Raw genomic sequence first — 21,260 nt, 5'->3', positions numbered from 1 at the left:
TGAAGAGAGCTAGCAAAGGATAAGACAATATGCAGAGGACAGCAGAGTTTAAGAATAGAAATTATGAGTCCTTGATGATATCACTGAGGCTAGACTTTTCCACCTTAAGTCAGCTGAGTGCAGGTTTTATATGATGTTCTTTTACTTCAACCAAAGACATGTGAAATCATTCCTCCATCAATCTGGAACTTACTCATCAAACCCAATATACTCTTACTTTGAAATGCACCTTCTAAAGCTCACCAAATATATAAATGTTTTTAGCATGAGGGGAAATAAATAATAATTAGGTAATGATGTGAAGTGATCGCAATGGAATCCTTTTAAGATACATAAAACAACACTGAACTTACTGGACTCTCCTGGCAGAGACACCCGAGAAGTAGTGCTGTGTATGAGGCCACAATGCAGTCCTCCATGTGTTTGCCAGCATGCTGAAGGGCTGAAAGTATTAAAACAAAACCGTAACAGCACATCCAAAAAAAAGCCCACAAGAAAACAAACGCCCCCAGGAAACCAACTGCTGAACATCAATAAATGGTGCTAGGAAGATGGGATATCCACACAAATTAACAAAAAAATAACACAAGTGGAAGAGGGACCTTAATTAAAAGCTAAAACCGTAAAACTTTCAGAAGAAAACACAGGACTAAATCTTTGTGACCTTGGGTTAGGAAATGGTTTCTTAGACACAACACCAAAACCACAAGTGACAACATAAAAAACAGATTAAGTTAGACTTCATCAAATTTAAAGCTTCACCATCAAAACAGTGAAGACAACTCACCGAATTTACCTGCAAATCATGTACTTGATAAGAGTCAAGTCTCTAAAATACACAGAATTCTTAAAACTCAACAACAACAAAAAAAGACAACCCAATTTAAAATACGGGCAAAATTTCAAAACTCTAAAACCTTTAGAGGTCATATTATTTGGCTGCTTCTCTTTACAGATGAGTAAAGAACGAACCAGGGAGGAAAAGCAAACCTCCCCCACACTGCACATATACCTTCCTCACTGCTAGGAAGCCAAGGAAGAAGAACTATGAAAAAGCAAAGCTTGTCTGCACTGAACTAGAGAGGCCATAAAATAGCAAGATTATTACAACACACGAATTAAAAGAAAGTCTTACAGGAAAAAAACCACATTACTTTTTTTAATACACCAGTCAAAATAAATATACCTTTATTGAGGTCAAGTTCTTCATCGTCCTCCTCCTTCTTATGTTTCTCTTCTGTACCATCAGTCTTTTCAGTTGATACCCACTGTATTTCTCCACTTGTTTCTTGCCACTCTCCACTCTTATCATGCTGAGTGGTGGGAGCATCTTTGATCAATTCATCTGTTTTACTTTCTGCCAACTGTGCTGCTCGCTCTCTCTCAAGGAATAGCTGATAAACATCATTTTTGAAGATCATTAAAAGGATCACCAACCAACATGTATGTACCCAAATATAAGGCTCTATTTGCTTTTAAACATCACTAACCCTAAGAAGCATGCTGTTTGGTAAAAAGGGTATCAATAAAAGCCTTCACTCTACATCCAACTGAAGGCCAAAACAAAAATATAAATGCCACTGGGGTTCAATCAAGTGCAATCTACTGATGATGCATACATTGTTTTTATGCATACATTGTTTTTAAAAATGAAAATCTTAACTCCTTCCCTTAATTTAGATAATACTGACAGGAAATTCAAGCAAAAACTACAAATTAAAGGTTAAAATTAAAAGAGTTAAAAATTCTTTAAACCTAAGCAGCCTGGATAAATTAACTGGAAGGAGGGAAGGAAGGACACTGAATAAAGCTACATAGTATTGGGGAAAAGCAACATAGCTTCTTTAAAAGAAATTTAAAGAAATAAACAAGAACCAGTGAAAGTAAAAGGCCAGTTTTCAGAGAAAGACTCAGAAGTGAATCTCAACTAGTATTATTAACAATAGAAGTACCGGGTGTGGAGAAAAGGGAACCCTCTTGCACTGTTGGTGGGAATGTAAATTGATACAGCCACTATGAGAGCAGTACGGAGGTTCCTTAAAAAACTAAAAATAGAACTACCATACGACCCAGCAATCCCACTACTGGGCATATACCCTGAGAAAACCATAATTCAAAAAGAGTCATGTATCATTGCAGCTCTATTTACAATAGCCAGGACATGGAAGCAACCTAAGTGCCCATCAACAGATGAATGAATAAAGATGTGGCACATATATACAATGGAATATTACTCAGCCATAAAAAGAAACGAAATTGAGCTATTTGTAATGAGGTGGATGGACCTAGAGTCTGTCATACAGAGTGAAGTAAGTCTTTGAAAGAGAAAAATACTGTATGCTAACACATATATATGGAATCTAAGGGGAAAAAATAATGTCATGAAGAACCTAGGGGCAAGACGGGAATAAAGACAGACCTACTAGAGAATGGACTTGAGGATATGGGGAGGGGGAAGGGTAAGCTGTGATAAAGTGAGAGAGTGGCATGGACATATATACACTAGGAAACATAAAACAGATAGCTAGTGGGAAGCATCTGCATAGCACAGGGAGATCAGCTCGGTGCTTTGTGACCACCTAGAGGGGTGGGATAGGGAGGGTGGGAGGGAGGGAGACGCAAGAGGGAAGAGATATGGGAACATTTGTATATGTATAATTGATTCACTTTGTTATGAAGCAGAAACAAACACACCATTGTAAAGCAATTATACTCCAATAAAGATGTTAAAAAAAAAAAAGTACAGTGCTCACTTCAGCAGCACATATACTAAAATTGGAACAATAGATTAGCCTGGCGCCTGCACAAGGATGACACACAAATTCGTGAAGTGTTCCATACTTTTTACAACTAGAGATTATCATACTAAGTGAATTAAGTCACAAAGAAAAAAATACCATATGATACCACTTATATGTGGAATCTAAAATATGACACAAATGAACCTATCTACAAAGCAGAAACAGACCCACAGATACAGCGACAGATTTGTTGCCAAGGGGGAGGGGAGTGGGGGAGGGATGGACTGGGAGTTTACGGTTAGTAGATGCAAACTATTACATATAGAATGGGCGGACAACAGGTCCTACTGTACAGGACAGGGAACTACAGTCAGTGTTCTGGGATAAACCATAATGGAAAAGAATATGAAAAAGAATGTATGAATATGATAATGGAAAAGAATATGAAAAAGAATGTAACTGAGTCACTCTTCTGTACAGCAGAAATTAACACAACGTTTTAAATCAACTATACTTCAATTAAAAACAAACAATGGAAGTACAATTGTCAATGGAAGTATACACCAAAAAGTCTGAAAGGGAACACACACTAAAATCTTTTGCCTTCACTTACTTCCCTGTGCTGATACGGTGTTGAATGTACAGAAAGCATTTCATATATTTGCTGATACAATTTGGAGAAAATCCCAAGTTACTAATGACAACTACCTGAAAACTAAATGCCAAGTAGATCTCAAAAACTTGCTGAGTATATACAAGAGTGGTATGTAAACTTTAATACCCTTAAGAAAATAAAATTTAAGCTTTATATAAAGCAATTATTTCTTAAAATTGGGTTCAAGGATCCCTAGGGGAACGCAAGATCCTTTCAGGGAGTCGGTGAAGTCAAAACTGCATTCATAAGAATATTAAAAGGTCAACTGACTTCTTTCATTCTCTCATGACTGTATGGTGGAGTGTTCCAGAATCTACATGCTATGTGATTATGTTATTGCTCCAGTGGTTAATAGAATGAGTGCCTGTATTTTACACTTTTCTCTGTTTTGATTTCTAATTTAGTAAATATCAATAGATAAAGCACACATTAACAAAAGTTCTTTGGAGTTCCCAATAATTGTTAAGAGTATAGAGAAGTCCTGAGATCAAAATGTTTGAAAAGAGAATGATGGGCTTCTAGTTATGACTCAGGAAAAGATCCAAGTTGTTGAAGATTACCTCAAGACACAGTTCAAGCACTTCTAGTTTCAAAAAGGCCGAAAGGATTAAAGGTTAGCAAAGGCTTCAGAAAAAAATGAAAAGAATGGTTCTCTATCACTTGTGAACATGTACAAATTGTCATTTAAGAAAATTACAAAGGTAGCTAGGAACTGGCAAAAAGTAAAAACTGTAATGCCCAGCATTGTCAAAAAACAAAAACTCACATACGGTTTGGGGGGGAGTATAAATAGAGGGGAGAGGGAGTGTTCGGTTTTTGGGGTGGAGCGAGTTGGAGACATCAATTTTAAAACACATATTCTGACACAATTCCTAAGCCAGGAAATTATACTTTGAAAAGTACGTCCCAATATTTAGTTGCACAGATCAGACCAGTAAGTAAATGCTGGAGGACTTGAACCAGGATAGCGCTAGAACTTAATTCCTAATTTGTTGTTAATCATCTACCTTGATTCATAAACAAATATGCCTTGTTTCTGCTTTTTGCTAACAATGTCTAACAAGTGATTATAGTAGTTGAAAACAGTCAGCAGAGAAGTAATGGTATACATTCTAACCCAGTGTACCTCTCACAGAACTGGTGAGAGTTAGAGAAAGGGAGGGGGGAGAGAGAAGATGCAACTGATCAAGAAATTGGACAGATGCAACAAACTGAAAGTGTTAGGTTTTAAATTGTTGCTTACCTGCACTAACGCCTGAACTGCGTGAACTTGTCCAGCTATCCTTAAACTATCATCTCCTTCTCCACTACAGAAGGAAGAATCAAAAGAACACGATGTTTCCATGTTGACAAGACAGTGCCGATTCCGAGCACTATACTCCACTAGATTTATCAGTAGACCTAAACCCTATAAAAATTAAAACATGCATGTTACCACAGGGAAGAATTAAAAGCAAATGAACACAATATACATAACTCTTACTGGCAGCCAGAAAACTAATCAGTGCCCTACCATCTACAAAGTGGTTAAAAACCAGTATATGATCTTCCCAAACAAAGATTTCACCACTTTTAAAAGTCACCACTTTTAGTTCTTATACTTTTTATTTTTACACAGGGCCCTTCATAGCTCTCTTTTGTACAATAAGAGGTATATTCATAAGGAATCAATTGAAACCCACAACATATTAAACAGCTGGTTCTTAAATCCAAAACTAAGATGAAGTTTTTATCTTAATAGATCAAGTACTCATTTCTGAAACAGTCACACTTCAACTCACCAGCACTCGAATATCAAATCTCTGCTCCTGAGGTAGGTACTTTGGAACCTGAAGCACACAGTTCATCGCTGTGCCAATCAAGCCATCCTGTTCTCCTGTTTTGGTGCTGCCCCATTCTAAAATGGAGAATGGGAAGAGTATGAAAATTGTTACTGATTCTTTATGACAACCAATACTTATTAACATGAATATTAAAAGTTAAAAACATGTATCTTGAAAAAAAAGTATAGCTATTCCTTTATTAAAATACATCGTTGATTATAATATTTCTGAGCCAAGCTACCAAGCTGGTTCTAAAAATATCAACTCCTAAAAGCAGTTAAATCTATACATGAATAAGTGAATTACATGATGGCAATTTAAAAATCACTACATCAAGACAAGAAACAAGGGAGAGGCTTCCCTGGTGGCACAGTGGTTGGGAATCCGCCTGCCAATGCAGAGGACACGGGTTCGAGCCCTGGTCCAGGAAGATCCCACATGCCGCAGAGCAACTAAGCCCGTGTGCCACAAGTGCTAAGCCTGTGCTCTAGAGCCCGCAAGCCACAACTGCTGAGCCCACATACCATAGCTACTGAGGCCTGCACACCTGGAGCCCATGCTCCACAACGAGAGAGGCCACCACAATGAGAAGCCCACACACTGCAACCAAGCGTAGCCCGTGCTCACCGCAACTAGAGAGAGCCCATGCACAACAACAAAGACACAACACAGCCAAAATAAACAAACAAAAGAGTAAAAAAAAAGGGGGGGGGGATTAACTTTCTTAAACATGTAATACAATCTATCATTGAGAATATATGTAGAAAATATGACTTACCATTATCATTAGTTAAATTGAGTAACACCCCAATGATGGCTCTCATGCAGTCTTCCACTGCTTTGCCCACGTGATTAGTTACATTCTGGTGAGGCAGAGGCTTACTGTCAGGTAAGCATATACTGTTCTCAGCACGGTTATACTGCTTAATCAATTCTTCACAATGCTGTAATGCTCTTGAAGAGAAGACAAAATACAGACTATTATGCTAAACTAAAATAGTTACACTAAGAATTTCTACCTACTTCGACCTTAATGTTTTAAATCTGTCATAAGGACCACCCTGGTGGTCCAGTGGGTAAGACTCCGTGCTCCCAATGCAGAGGGCCCAGGTTCAATCCCTGGTCGGGGAACTAGATCCCACATGCATGCGGCAACTAAAGATCCTGCGTGCCAGTACTATGACCCGACGCAGCCAATAAATAAGTAAATAAATATTTTTAAAACATACAAAGAAAAAAGATAAATCTGTCATAAATGCTGCCAAATTAATTTTTTTCTACCCCAAAAGTTATATCAACTATCCAGTCATGTACCAAACATGTCTGATATCACACCAGGTGCTCAATTTTATTTTGGGAAAACCTGATAATATAAATTTTTCTAAGCAAAGTTAAAATTATAAAGTCAATGCAGAAGTTTATAACTATACTACCTACAGCTGTCCCCCATTTTACCAATCTCTCCAACATAACAGAACTACCACTACCCCACTCGAAACAAGGTAAAACCTTTAAAAGCTAACACTGGACACTTCTGAATTTGATTTAATGTTTTTCCTTTAGAATGTAAGCTCTTAGCAAGTAAAGTATATTATTTATATTAACATTGCATAATAACCTTATGTAAATGGATGTTAAATACTTCATAAACATCAGAGCAAATCATTTTTTTTAACATGAGGTCATTTAACTGACATGTCTCCTGGCAGACATACAAGGGTACCAGATACATCCAAGGACTCTCAAGATGCTACCCAAAATAACAAGGAAATGTAATTTTTAAGTGGGTCTAGTATTTCTCAAGACTCTCTTTAAATCACTAAGTCCATTAACTTAAAAAAGTCTATGAGAGAATGAGGTAAGCTGACTCTGTCAGTTGATTCTTCATGTATTATATACCACACAAAACCCTTAAAGAAAACTGTACTATATCTAATCCCCCTCTAGCTGCTCCTTAAAACACATCCTCTAGTGAGGAAGGTGTTCGTGTCTAACCTAAAATAATTTGTTTAGATGTTTGAGGATGTTCGCCAGAATTACCATGCCGTTACTGTTAACTGCCTTAAGTAGCACTGAGCTAAATCTGTTGGGAGGTGAGGGGAGAACAGTAAGGGTATACCATTTAATCGTTCAATATGCTATCCCTGCATTTATCAGGGTTCTACTGAAAGTTTCAAAAAGTCTTTCACAAACATCCAATTCTGACGTCTACTGCCACTTCTAAGACTTGTGTCAGCTCTTCTGACACAAGTTCCTAATCGCAAAGGTTCCTAACCTCCTTTTAGAAGTCCATTTGTCAGGGGTCATGAAGTATACAGGAGACGTTTTAAAAATAAGAAATAGATTTAACTTGCAAGAATACTCTTTGGTGAGGGAGGGTAAAACATGGTAACAAAACAACAACACATGCCTTAAGGATACTAACTGTGATACAAAATTTAAAGAGATGGAGGGGAAACCTACAGATTAAAAACAAGTCTATTGGGAACTAGAGACTATTAGAAATTTGAGACACTGGGAAATTTGAATACTGACTGGATTTATGATAATATTAAGCAATTAATAATTTTTAAGAGATGAAAATGGTATTGTGGTTATATTTTTTAGAGTCCTCTTTTAGAGATTATATACTCAAGTATTTATGGATGAAATCTGTAATTTGCTCCAAAATAATGTAGAGGGGGGAATGGATAGGGTTATACATGGAAACAAGACTGGCCAATATTTGATGATTATTCAAGCTGCATGAAGTGTACACTGGGGTTTATCAAACTATTGTCTACTTTTGTCTCTGTTTGAAATTCTCCAAAATAAGAACTTAAAAAACAGATAAACTTGAGTCAGGCTGTAGTGGACCTTTGATACTCTACTAAGGACTTTGAACATACATCCATAGACAAGGGATCACAGAGATTAGGAGTTTGGGATTATTTTTACAAGACAGAAATCTGGGGAAAGTTAAACCCCTGTGGTATTATGTTGGAGAGGCTAGAGGCCAGAGTACCAGGGCAGAGGTATCAAAAACTAAAATAGACATATTAGGAAGAAGCTGCTGTAATAAGCTAGAACCAGGACTGGAGACATACTTGGAAATTTTACACACACTGAGTGACAGCATTAGCCTAATGTCAAGAAAGTTGGGTGGAGAGTGTGAAATGGAGGAAGCTACATATAGATCTGGGGAAACAGGTATAAATAAACAGTAGAAAGCAGCTAGTAAACTTCATTTACAATAAAAATAAGGACTAATGCTTAGTGCTTACTATATGCCAAGCATTGTTCTAGACTTTACATATATATATAAAAACTCCTTAATATATATTGTATATAATATATATGATATACAATATACAAAAGATAGTTTAAAAATTTTTAGAATTAAAATATTATTTAAAATATATATCATATATAATTTAAGATACATTAACATATACTAATTCTTTTTATTGCGACAACAACCTTGGGTGGGTAGATACAATTATTACCCCCCTTCTGACGAACCTGTAAGTATTCTTGCCCAAGGTTATAGGGCTGAAGTTCTGAAGCTGGGATCCAAACTCAAGTTATTCTGGCTTCAGAATCTGTACTCCTCTAACTTTTGTACTATACTGCACCACTTCTGGTTCACAGAACTTGACAGAAAGAAGTACTTTATGGAGGAAGGTGATACAATGGCACTTCCTTTATGGTCAATCCAAATGCTTTAAATAAATAGCATGACATTTCAGAAAAACTTACTTAGCTGATGAAACAATGAGTTGTGAATCTTTATATGCTATCAAGTAGCTTTGATTCTCTGGATTATGCACTGTTACCTAAAAGGGAAAATTTTGAAGTTTTGTGGCAATCCATAACATTCATTCATTCACACACAACACACAGTGCTCTAAAAGACATAAAGATGAGGCATAATTAGCCCTTGTCATCTAAGGGAATAACAACCCACATGTTCTAAATTTAAAATAATAGAGCTATAGCTTTTTTACAGAATGTAAACACCACTCTTATAATTGCTTGCTCATAATTAATATATTCTGTACTATACATTCACTGTAATGAACTACCAAGCACTTTAAATGTCAGAAAAGAGCAATCACTAACTTAATAAACTAATATTTTAAACTACTTAAGCAGATTCATTTAGAATTTTAAAAAATTAGATCTGTTTATCAAATGTACCTGACACTCTAGAAAAGGAACAATTTCAATTTCATCTGTGCCAGGAACTTTTCATTCACACTAGATTATTTTCCCATAGATGTTTCATAAAGTACCTAGCTAATCCAGTCTGGTCAACACACAGTCTATGCATCCTGAAATTCACCGGCAGAATAAATTCTAATCTACACTGAACTGGGTTAAGTCATTCATAAAAGTCAAAGAACAAATAGACTGCATTACAGTTACAATTTCAATTTGGATTAACAAAAGTGAAACTCTAGGGATATGTAATATAAACTATGACAGTCTCACATACAGAGTCACATTTAAGATTAAATAATTTTCTCCAAATAGTTGTCCATACTTACACTTTCTAAGACTCGTAAACATCTCTCTGCTCCCCATAATGAGGCTACTAGTTTCTCTTCATCTTCATCTTTACTTAAATGATCCACACATTCTTTCACTAGGAGAAAAGAAATGGACATAAATTAGCATGTCTCACCACTTCAATACTTACCCCCTTTACTAACATTAAAAGCCATCTGTACACATGCTATGAATATGCTGGAACCTCTCCGAACACTGTTTATTCTAAGTTTTATAGTGTGAGATGCTGAAATTTACGAAAATCTGATTTATTATAATTATTTTATTTCCATAATTCCCCAATATCAAACTGTTAATGGCCTTTCCTTTAAAAGTTAAGAGATTTTCAAGATGCTACGAAAAGGAACAGACCTTTTCAAACTGATGCAATTATTCTTTGAAGTATATAAATAGAATATTTTCCGCAGGCTTCAAATAATATATAAAAATGTTATACGTGTGTGTATATCATACCTTTATCTACAATATGATCCAGACCACCCAAAAGCCGTAGTTCTTCTTTAAACCAGTCTCCGGCTCGTTTAGAAGTAAGGGACAGTAATGTCTCCATAGCTAAATGCCCAGTCTGAAAATCAAAAGCACCATTAATGAATACTGACTCTTAGCAATAACCCTGAGGCAACACTTCTAGAGACTGCTTTTTTTAAAACGCATACTGCATGCTACCAGCCCACAGTAATACAGAAAATGCTTTTTTAAATAAAATTAAACATTTAAATTCTTAAGCTGAAGAAATGTTTTTAACCATTGGGTTGTTTTCAGAGAAAATCCATTATTTAAAGTAGTCTATCACTTGCCAGTTCAATAAAATATATACTGGTACCATCATATAAAGACTCAAGGGCAAATTGAAGGGTACATGTATTTTAACTGCAAATCAATATGTTGGATTAATTTACCACAAAGGCTGTAAAAAGTAATACTCTAGGAACAAGGTGTGGGTGTGTCTAAATTTTTGTCTGTTGGTAAAAACTGGTATCTTATTGCTTTACTTTGCATTTTTCTAATTGTAGCAAATGAGCTTGTATTCATATATTTATCAGTTAACTGTATTTCTTCTACTGTTAAGTCCCGTCAAATATTCTTTCCTTATTTTCTTGCAAAGTTGCTTGTCTTTTTCCTGTTGTTCTATACATTTTCTTATCTATTCTGAACAAAAATCCTTTGTTACTTTTAGGGTTTCAGATTCACCAGTTTTAAACTTTATACTACAGGGTTATTAGCAGCTTAGATATACATAATGTGGCCACCATGACAAAATTATATATAAATAATGATTCAGGACTACCACTAGAGGAAGCATAGAACAGTCAGAGCCATATTTATAAACCAGTTTCGGTTTTTCCTTCTCTTTATTTGCCTTTAATTATTAATCTTACTTTTTATTGTATTTCTTTTAAAAAACATAAAACCACTCACCAACAATGGGCAATTTGGTTCCTGTTGCAATAAAGGAACGTTAGTGTAACAAAAGAAATGCTTTAGTTAACAAGGCTGAAAAGACCTGGGTATCTTCCCAAAGCTTTTTCCTTTGAAAGATCCAAGTTTACATTAAGTCTTCCTGGCCTATTTGGAACTGCATATAAAATAGATATTCAGAAATGCAAAAAACAGACCTTATCAGTGAAAATCTTCCTATTACTGATTTAGAAGAGATTTTATTCTGTACCTTATAGATTTTACTCTATACTTTATAAAGAACAAGGTTGATATCCAAGGTGACAAATATATAACTAGAATTCAACACTACAAAAACAAATTAAATTTTGCTCAATTCTCATTCTAAGTCCCTGAAAGAGTAATGTAATGAGATCGGTACAGGCAGGTTAGCACATGAGTCACAGAAGTGAAACTGAAGACTAATGAGGCTTTCTTTGCTTAGGAAGATTTGATGTTAATATAGCAAAGACTCATAAGATTTTATGCAAAAAAGGGACTTGACTGTTTCTATAGGCATAAAAAGGACTGTTTGATATTTTAGGCTATATTCAGTATATAATAAGCTAGTAATAGCCTACAATTCAAACATTTTATTTGAAACTGGAATAGTCCTCAAAGCATTAAAGCAGAACCAAATCACTAATCAGAATGCTATTCAGCAATTGTGAGCTCTCAGTTATTTGAATTATATTTTAATATTATAATATTAATGTTTTAAATTAACTTTCCATGGCACATCAGGAGAAGCAATGTATTTCAAGGAAGAGGTTGAGCAATTAACGAAACAAACAAAATTAATGTGTAGGAGAGAGTCACTGTATGAAACAATTCTACTGTTAAAATTTAAAACAAACACAATATCCAAGAATAGCTGAAGTTGGGGTGGGGGGAGGCAGGCATCCTAATATTAGCAACTGTGTGTTCTGGTTTTAATCATGTGAGTTAACTACTTAACACAGTATAACAAAGTTATTATCTGGTGTTTACCATCCTAATAAATTCCACAAAAGATGGAGAAAATTCAATGAACAAGTTTCCCATCATGTTATTTAAGAGCGAATGCCTGGAAAGAATCTAAATGTTCAATAATATGGGAGATGAACTAATAATAATAATTTTTAAAAGCTGTATTTATTCCATTATGCAAATAAAAATTATAGGCTCAAATTTATTTTATAGCATTAAAAATTAGTATATGTTGTAAAATTGTTAAAAGTAAATAAAAATTATGAATATATTTTAAAAGCAGTATACAAATAGTTTGGTGAGGTAGAAAGATTGTTTAGCCACACTTTGAACATAACAGCTATTTTCTAATTTTAATAAGTGAAAGTACTGAATACGTGTCAATTTTGTATCCTGCTTTTTAATGTTAACTTGCTTTACCCCTCAACCCTCCACTCTACCTGAATCTATTCCCTACTCTACCTTAACTAAACAGAGCAATAACCCTAAGTTCATATGTGGGTAGCACAAAGCATTCTGTAATTTTCTGAGGCAAATGTCTTCAGTTGTCAGTTTAGTGGGCAGTCGAAAAATCAATGTTTATATAGTTCAGATGTTGGAAATATCTGAAAGTCAGGTATATATAAATAATCTTATTTTTTCAAAACGACAAGGCCAATTCATCTTCTACTGGCCTACTAGTCTTTGGGGATTCTACAAGTTAAAAAAAGCCAGAGGAAAGTAGAACTAAAATCAACCAAAGGCAACATAGTCATCTTGAACTTAGGGAGTTGTATTGAGCATAAGGGTAGCCATGGCCATGACCCTGAGTATGAAGGACACTGCTTGACAGAAGGGCAGGTGCCTAGGAATCTTCCGAGTCTTGGTGCCTTGCAGCAGTTAATCAGACATCGTAAGATACTATGGAATAAATGAATGCTCATTGAAACTGGTTCTTTCTGAAGATCCTTTAAATCTTTATTCCTGAAACCCACAGAGGGTTAAAAACTGAAGTTCCTAATAGCCTAAATGTAGTTTCTACGCTGGAAAAAAATTTTTTTCAAAAGGGAAGGATTAGGCAAAACACAATAAAAAATTTACTGGGAAAAGAAATCTAAATACCAATGGGCCAAGTTTAGGAATTTCAGGCAGGGAACAGAATTATGCTCAGAGCTAAACCTTAGAAGAATTTGCCAAATTGTAAACCAAGAGGTTAAATGATTTGTCCAAAGTCATACAGCTGCTGTGACAAATTAAAAACTTTCTGAAAGTAATTTTCATTTTACAATAGAAGGAAGGAACCCACCGTTATATTTTCTAGATCAAGGTGCTTGTTGTGTACAGTTTCACAGAGCCTTCGAATTTTTTCTTTTATTTTGTTCATGTCTTTTTCATTCAGCAGCTTAGCTGAAGAAGCATCTTGTTCCAGTTCTAGAAGTCGAATCATTAGATCTAGGCTAGCTCTATCAAGATCCATGTTCAAACGATCTCTACTCAGTATGTACATGAGGGCAGCTGTACAAAGGGACAGATTCTTCAACGGACCCCCCGCAAAAAAAAAAAAAAAAAGTTAATGTAAGCAATTAGTGACAATTTCAGGAAACAAGACTATTTTGACATTTGTTCATATGTTGGAAACCTTGAAAATGTTTTATTCAGTGAAAACCTCACTCTTAAAATATTCTAGGGAAATGTGAATTAAATAAATACATAAATAAAGCACCACTGCTTAAGATTTTCCTTTCTACAGACCTTCCCTATATGAACGCGCCACAGCTAGAAGCATTTAAGTGGAATTACATGTTTTTGGCCATTCTGTGCTAAATGAAGAGTTTACAAAACCTTTTTTCAGATATATAATCCTATTTTACAATACACTTCACTCTTTGTCCTTTATGATACAGTAAAGTCAAATTTCCATTTAAAATCAATAATGTAGGGACTTCACTAGTGGCGCAGTGGTTAAGAATCCGCCTGCCAGTGTAGGGCACACGGGTTCGAGCCCTGGTCTGGGAAGATCCCACATGCCACAGAGCAACTAAGTCCGTGTGCCACAACTACTGAGCCTGTGCATAACTACTGAAGCCCGCGCGCCTACAGCCCATGCTCCACAACAAGAGAAGCCACCGCAAATGAGAAGCCCACGTGCCGCAAAGAAGAGAAGCCCCCGCTCGCCGCAATTACAGAAAGCCCAAGCGCAGCAACGAAGACCCAACACATCCAAAAAATAAAAAAAACAAAAACAAAATCAATAATGTAAATGTGTTTTAAAATCTGTATCAGAAACTTATTTTTTTCTTGTAAAAATAAACACAGCTGGGTTTGTGTCAATACATAAAACTAGGATGCTCAAATAAACGTATTTAGACTCATTTCTTTAAAATAAACCTATCAGGTCTGGTTGAACCAAGTAATTTTTTTAAAATCATTAATATAATGTGCTCTCAAAATCATTCAGATCTGGTAGTTAGCACACTCTGCTTATAATAAAATCTACAAGTACTGAAGGTGATATAGGTAAGCATTAATATAACAAAGAGGTCTATGTTTGAATATTCCAACATTTGAGATATTACTTTTTTTCCCTCCTACATATGTATTTATTTTTATTGAAGTATAGTTGATCTTACACTTATTTCAATGCACAGAAACACAATTAACTATCTAAAGATTTAAACTTTGAATCCCCAAAATTCAGACTAGGTGACTAATTAAATGCTTACACAGCAAAATATATTTGGAAATAAGGATGCCACAGTACAGGACTTAGGAGATCCACTGCCCCTAAGAACACATATTAATGCCTTGGTCCTCTCATAACTGCATAAGAAAGCAAATTAATTCTTAGTTCTCTTTTCCCTCATTGTTTTGTACCTGCTACAACTTGGTAATGGAGTTATCCTCACTCGGGGTTAAGTATACTGATTTCAGTTTCAGAAGACTCAATATTAGATTATGTCACCTAATCTGCACTTGGAACATAATTTCCCTGAACAAAAATATAATAAAGCCATCTCAAAATATCACTATTGATGATTAATAATGATTTTTTTCTAACTTTGAAAATGTTAAACCCGATTTTTATATGTAAATACGCTTTATTTTTAAGTGTCAAAGTCATAATGAAAATGAGGATATGATTCCATTTCACAGTGGGATTCAACATCCAGACAGAATGCTAAAAAAAAATTAGTATCAAAACTTTTTTTTCATGCTATTATCATCAAAAACTAGTAAAAGATTTTTTTTCCAGTACTTTCTGATTTGAGGAAATCCGTACTTACAGAATTAAATATCCAGTATGGCATGGTATGTTAGCTACAGTATCCAGTATGGTATGGTATGGTATGTTATATAATGGTTAATAGGATATACTGACAAGTTAAGGAGGAAAAATGTCATGAGAAGATAATCTTAAATGATTTATTAAGCAAGAATTCTGGCATTAAGCTCTAAATATTTAGCACATAAAACTAACTCAACCCATAATGAGAAATATTTACAGATGAATATCCAATGAAGGTTGGTTTTTTTTCCTATTTTGGTCATGCCACACAGCTTGTGGGATCTTAGTTCCCTGACCAGGGATCGAACCCAGGCCCCTGGCATTGGAAGCTCAGCGTCCTAAGCACTGGACCACCAGGGAACTCCTGAAGGTATTTCTCAGTAGCCAAATAAACTAGAATTCTAAAATAATGCTTCTCAATCCCAGAAACTTAAATACCTGATGATGCTGGGAATCATCCAAGGTTTTAAAGACCATTGCTACCATTCCATGTGCTCTCAGGTGCATTCGAAAACTGGGCATGGCACATTTAGTAGCCAAGCTAATAACACTAGAAGAAAATAGACTAGGTTAAGGGGGCTGAAGTTTTTTTATTTGCGTAATACCAAAATAAGCAAAAGGGTGCTCAGGGGTGGGGGTGTATGTGTGTCAAAGCATTGCCCATGCAGATCACAATATTAAAAACACGGGCAAAACAAGTTATTAAAAATTTACTGATGTGATTAGGTATGCTATATAAAAAATATGAATAACCCATGATCATCTTCAGTGTTTTCCTTACATTACTACTACCATTAAATGAAAAGCAAAAAATCTCAGCTACCTTTCAAAATGCTTCTGATCCATAAAGATTATAAATATCTAATTGGACATATTCCAAATGACTGGATAACTCAATCAAACCAAAATATTCAATCCATTACAGTATGTAAAAGATGATCCAAATCAAAACATGCTTAAATTAAATCAAATCTATCACTTGCATGTGTAAAATCTGGGGCTAAAAGTACTTAAAAGATTCTTTGGCATAACACTCTTTTAAGCATCTGGAAACTGAAGCCTATGCTGTGCTAAAATGCTGTATCATCCAACTTTCCTTTGTGCATGTAGAATCAAGTCCCTTAAAAGAAATCAATCACATTTTAACATCACTGGCTATAACCTACACCTATGATAAGAAAAATCACAAATGTTTGGCTCTAATGAGCTAGAAAATTTTAATGAGAAAGCATGCACACAATTTTCAAATATAAAAATAAGATCTTACCTAAGGCAACGTGTGTTTAGAGGCTGAGTGCTCTTTAAGCCACTTAACAAGTACTCAATGTCATCAGTGAACTCTTGATTTTCACCAAATTCCACCACATCATTGAAGTGCTTCACGTGCTGAACAACAGTATACAACTGCCAAGAAAAAAATATGTCCACCTCTTTTGTAACTATGAAGTAGCATATTTAAATATTTAAAGCACTTGCTATGCTTTATTTAAAAGTGTATAAAATAGTTTATTAGATGGCAACCAAAAGAAATGTTTTAAAAACATGGGTAGTAGTAGGACAAGATAAGTTTGTGGTTCAAAACTGAGTATCAGTATACTGATATGTGTTCAAGATATTAAAAGGCTAAATTACATACGAAATTCTATCCACGTGCAGTAAAACTGTATATGGCTGCTTACTTCTTTGTCTTCTTTTCTGCATTTCAGTGCAGTAACTATATCTTGGTAGGGCTGAGTAGGTATTGTCACAGTTTTTATCACTTTGGGTGGTGGTGCAGGAGCCTTAAAAACTCCATCATCTTTTTGATTTTGCTCCTTTGAAGACAGCCTCACCTATTAATAAAGGTATTAAATTAGTTGTTCTAAATAAATATATAAAAATAGTAACATCTCATCTACTTGGCAAATTTAGCTTAAGAGTAATAAAACCCCTATTCTCCCCCTCAAAGGTAGGAGGAGGCCTCTGAAAGGTCACAAGGGATACTTTAAAATTCCATGCACTACAAGATAAGACTCATATGTATTTTATTCACAAAAGAACCACTCAGGAAGTTATTCTGGTCTTTTTAACTTTACATTTCATACAATTTGTTATCATCTCCAGGACCATTACAAGGAATAAAGAACCACCATTACATACATAAATAGCATTGATAAGCAGCTCAGGACAGACAGGAAAACTACAATAGATAGACAAAAGAATTTTTTAAGTACAGGAGTCCATAGTTTGGGGTAGGGGGAAAAAGCCATAATAAGAGCATGGTATATAATTACTAATATACACAATAATGGTTTAATACTAGTGAAAGAAGTTTAATATGTCAAGAAGACATGGAACTGTACATTACATTTTAGAATGATCTCTATCCCTATTTTTTGTTGTTGTCTATAAAGAACCCATTCCTTGATAGCTCCAGATGACTGAGGTGTCACCATTAATCTGTAAGTATTAATGCATGGTCCTACCAGTTATTCTGAAAAAAGTAATTTGATAAGAATCTTTTTCAAATGTGTTTTGAATTGAAAGGTATTACTGGAATGCAGGAAAAAGTTCTGCTCTGAAAAACAAATTAATCACTCAAAGACACTTTAAGATCAATGTAGGATATAATTTATAATATAGCTTTTAATCATTAATACAAACTTGAAATATGTAATTTATAATATAGCTCTTAACAGTTAATAAAAACTTCAAATAATTTACCCTTAAACACTAAATACTATAATTCCATAAAATGTCAGGAGTGAAAAAGTAGTCCAATATTTTTTAAGGCTTTCATTTATAACCGAGCAACACCAGAATTTCTGTTATCCTGTCCACAATCCTTACTTTTCCAATGAGTTAAACTAAAGCCACTAAATTTTAGTGAGGAAGTTGAAAATAAACTGTTAAACAGAAAAGCCAGAGACTTTCAAATTATGAATGAAGATAGCAACTGTTTAATTTAAAATTCATTACACAAACATGAAATTAAAAAGTACAGTTCACTTACTGTGACACTCTGAGGTTTTACTGCTGGTGGCCCAGGTAGTTCTTCTGAATCTGGATGATTCCAATGCCTGGCATTATATACAGCTTTTGTAGGAGACTAGAGAAATGAGAAAAAGATCAACTGTTTCCATCTTACTTTGCATCCTTATAAAATTACCTCATTTTAAAACTAAAACTAAAAATCATATAGAGTAATTTAAATACATAAATATATATCCTAGACAGAGCAGGATAAACAATATCTGGCTTATACTCCCACCACGCTCCCATGCCGATGGCAGACATGGAGTCACAGTGCTATTCTGACACAAAATCAACAATCAGTGTTCCGGACAGTCATTACCAACCAAGAAAAGCAATTAAACCTCTTGCCAGGCTTATATTAACTTATAATTATATTAACTAATCAATATAGTTAAATTCAACCTGTTCTTTATTCCTCGTAACTGCTGATTCATGCCCCACGTTCTTCTAGCACGGAAAATAAGGCAGGTTATGACAAGGGATAAAAGTCCTTATTCATTTAAGTGAAACTGGTGAGGCCAGATGAGTGCCGTTATTCAAGTTTTCAGGTTTTATAAAGGTAACTATGGTATGTATAACATATTACATAACACACTGGAATCTAAAGCAGTACTATATACTAAAATACATGCAAATGTATAAAAATTCACACCGGGTGGGATAAAGATGTAAATTGCCCCACCCCAGTTCAGATTAGTTTGCTGCCAAATCAATATACTATAAGCTTAATGAAAAAAAACTTTCAGTTTTAACACGTTGAATTTCAGAATTGAGGATAAATAACTGTGAGCCTGCATGATCAAATCCATAGGATTAAATCTGTATAAAAGGAACAAATCCTCACTTTCAAAAGGGGACTAATTAAACAGACTGACATTTTCTCCATCCTTTACAAAAGTGATATTAAATTATGTCCTTTAAACTTCAAATAAATAATCTCATTAGAAATTTTTTGTTTTTAATACTGTAATTAATGATCTTCATACTTTCAGTACTACATTAAAAAAAAGAGTACAAGAGAAACATACTTCAAGACTGGCCAAAAATCTGCATTAAAAAATTAACCATCTTCCCTTATTAGCTGCAGTGAAGTGACATAATTGGAATTAAGCATCATACAAAGCTATCTTTTTATACAAATATTATCTTCAAAATAACCATGCTGTGACAAAGACAACAGTGTAAGCTCCAAAAGAACTGGTTTTTCAAAAGATAAAGTTTAAACTGACTCACATATTAAATTTGTCAGAAAATCTTAATGCTAAAAGGAGTCTACTGTGAAACTTACATAAAGCAGTCTCATTTGTATTGTGTATATGAACGTATTATTCTTATATATCAGGTTGGCATAAAGTAATGCAGCATTAGTAATCTAAAGCAATTTATGCACTCATGCAATGACTTGATCAGGCCCCCTAAGGCACAACCATACAGAGCAGACTGAACATAAATTTTTAAACCTAGCTCTATTCCTTACTATTTTCCTCTCAAACATTATCTATATAATCTACATGCCTGCTAACTGTTAGATCCCTCATTTTAAGCAACCTCTAATCCCCAAAGCACAGCCATAAGCTCAGGAAGATAACAGACTTTTGAAAGGAATAGGTGCCTCAAGGCTTAAGCACTTTACTTATTTTTAAAAAGCACTGATTTCAGGTAACAAACCATCTTTTGGATAACAAAAAGATTATCTGGTTCCACAGATAACAATATAGCACAGTCAGGTCAACGTTCTAAATTAAACAGACCCTGGAGATTGGGACTGACATATACACACTACTATATATAAAACAGATAACTAATAAGGATCTACTAGATAGCACAGGGAACTCTACTCAGTACTCTATAATGGCCTATATGGGAAAAGAATCTGAAAAAGAATGGATATATGTATATGAATAACTGATTCACTTTGCTGTACATCTGAAACTAACACTGTAAATCAACTATACTCCAATAAAAATTTTAGAAAGATTAATACCAAAAATTATATATAAATTAAACAGACCCCCTTCCAGTTAATTGTGAGTGGCAATATATACCTAACAGTTATAAAGGAGACACAGGAACCAGATGGTCCAGATAAATAGTAAGCTCTACTACTGCCTGTTACTAAACATCTTTCTCATCTGTAAAATGGGGTTAATAACAGTACCAACTGTAAAGGGTTGTTGTGAGGATTAAATGAATATATGTAAAACACATATTAGAGTGCCTGAAACAATATGTGCTATACAAGTTTTATTGCTGATAATTCAAGTTATAATAATTATGTGATGATGTGCAATTCTGAGTTCAGCATCTTCATAAAAAGAATTGGAGTATATGGTCTACCCACATAACAGAGGACTGCAATAAAAGGGATAACTGACATGAACACACTCTGTTAACAAATACTATTATTACAAAAAGTAGACTGGGATATACTGTTCTAATTCATCTCAAAAGTAATTGAATGATATGCCTGATAAATACAGAGGCAAAAATCCTCAACAAAACACTAGAAAACTAAATTCAACAGCACATTAAAAGGATCATACACCATAACCATGTAGGATGTATCCCTGGGATGTAAGGATGGTTCAACATATGAAAACCAACCAATGTGATACACCACCTTAACAGAATGAAGGACAAAAATCACATAATCATCTCAATTGGTGCAGAAAAAGTATTTAACAAAATTCAACTCTCTTTCATGAAAAAATCACTCAACAACAGGAACAGAAGGAAATTGCCACAACATAGAGGTCATATTTTAAAACATCATACTCAACAATGAAAAACTGAAAGCTTTTCCT

The 21,260-nt window shown here is 34.6% G+C and overlaps 1 protein-coding gene and 1 pseudogene across 4 annotated transcripts in view; one reads left to right on the top strand and one right to left on the bottom strand.

Annotated features, from left to right (window-relative positions):
* The window catches only part of WAPL (WAPL cohesin release factor), a 75,791-nt gene that overhangs the window by 4,110 nt on the left and 50,421 nt on the right, over positions 1 to 21,260 (bottom strand). For all 4 annotated transcript variants that reach the window (XM_067710320.1, XM_067710318.1, XM_067710319.1 and 1 more), the window contains 13 exons: positions 18,434 to 18,529; positions 17,121 to 17,273; positions 16,709 to 16,845; positions 15,880 to 15,991; positions 13,462 to 13,689; positions 10,224 to 10,335; positions 9,749 to 9,846; positions 8,958 to 9,034; positions 5,998 to 6,173; positions 5,178 to 5,293; positions 4,640 to 4,804; positions 1,187 to 1,394; positions 354 to 442 (listed from right to left, as the gene is read on the bottom strand). In XM_067710320.1, coding sequence (XP_067566421.1) covers positions 354 to 442; positions 1,187 to 1,394; positions 4,640 to 4,804; positions 5,178 to 5,293; positions 5,998 to 6,173; positions 8,958 to 9,034; positions 9,749 to 9,846; positions 10,224 to 10,335; positions 13,462 to 13,689; positions 15,880 to 15,991; positions 16,709 to 16,845; positions 17,121 to 17,273; positions 18,434 to 18,529 — 1,767 coding nt within the window. The remainder of the gene's footprint in view (positions 1 to 353; positions 443 to 1,186; positions 1,395 to 4,639; positions 4,805 to 5,177; positions 5,294 to 5,997; positions 6,174 to 8,957; positions 9,035 to 9,748; positions 9,847 to 10,223; positions 10,336 to 13,461; positions 13,690 to 15,879; positions 15,992 to 16,708; positions 16,846 to 17,120; positions 17,274 to 18,433; positions 18,530 to 21,260) is intronic.
* LOC137209534 (U6 spliceosomal RNA) lies at positions 2,746 to 2,845 on the top strand (annotated as a pseudogene).

The sequence above is a fragment of the Pseudorca crassidens genome, chromosome 16 (assembly GCF_039906515.1).
Source record: "Pseudorca crassidens isolate mPseCra1 chromosome 16, mPseCra1.hap1, whole genome shotgun sequence".
In the NCBI taxonomy this organism is placed as follows: Eukaryota; Metazoa; Chordata; class Mammalia; order Artiodactyla; family Delphinidae; genus Pseudorca; species Pseudorca crassidens.
The sequence above is the reverse complement of the archived record's forward strand: the minus strand, read 5'-3'. Positions and strand labels throughout refer to the sequence as shown.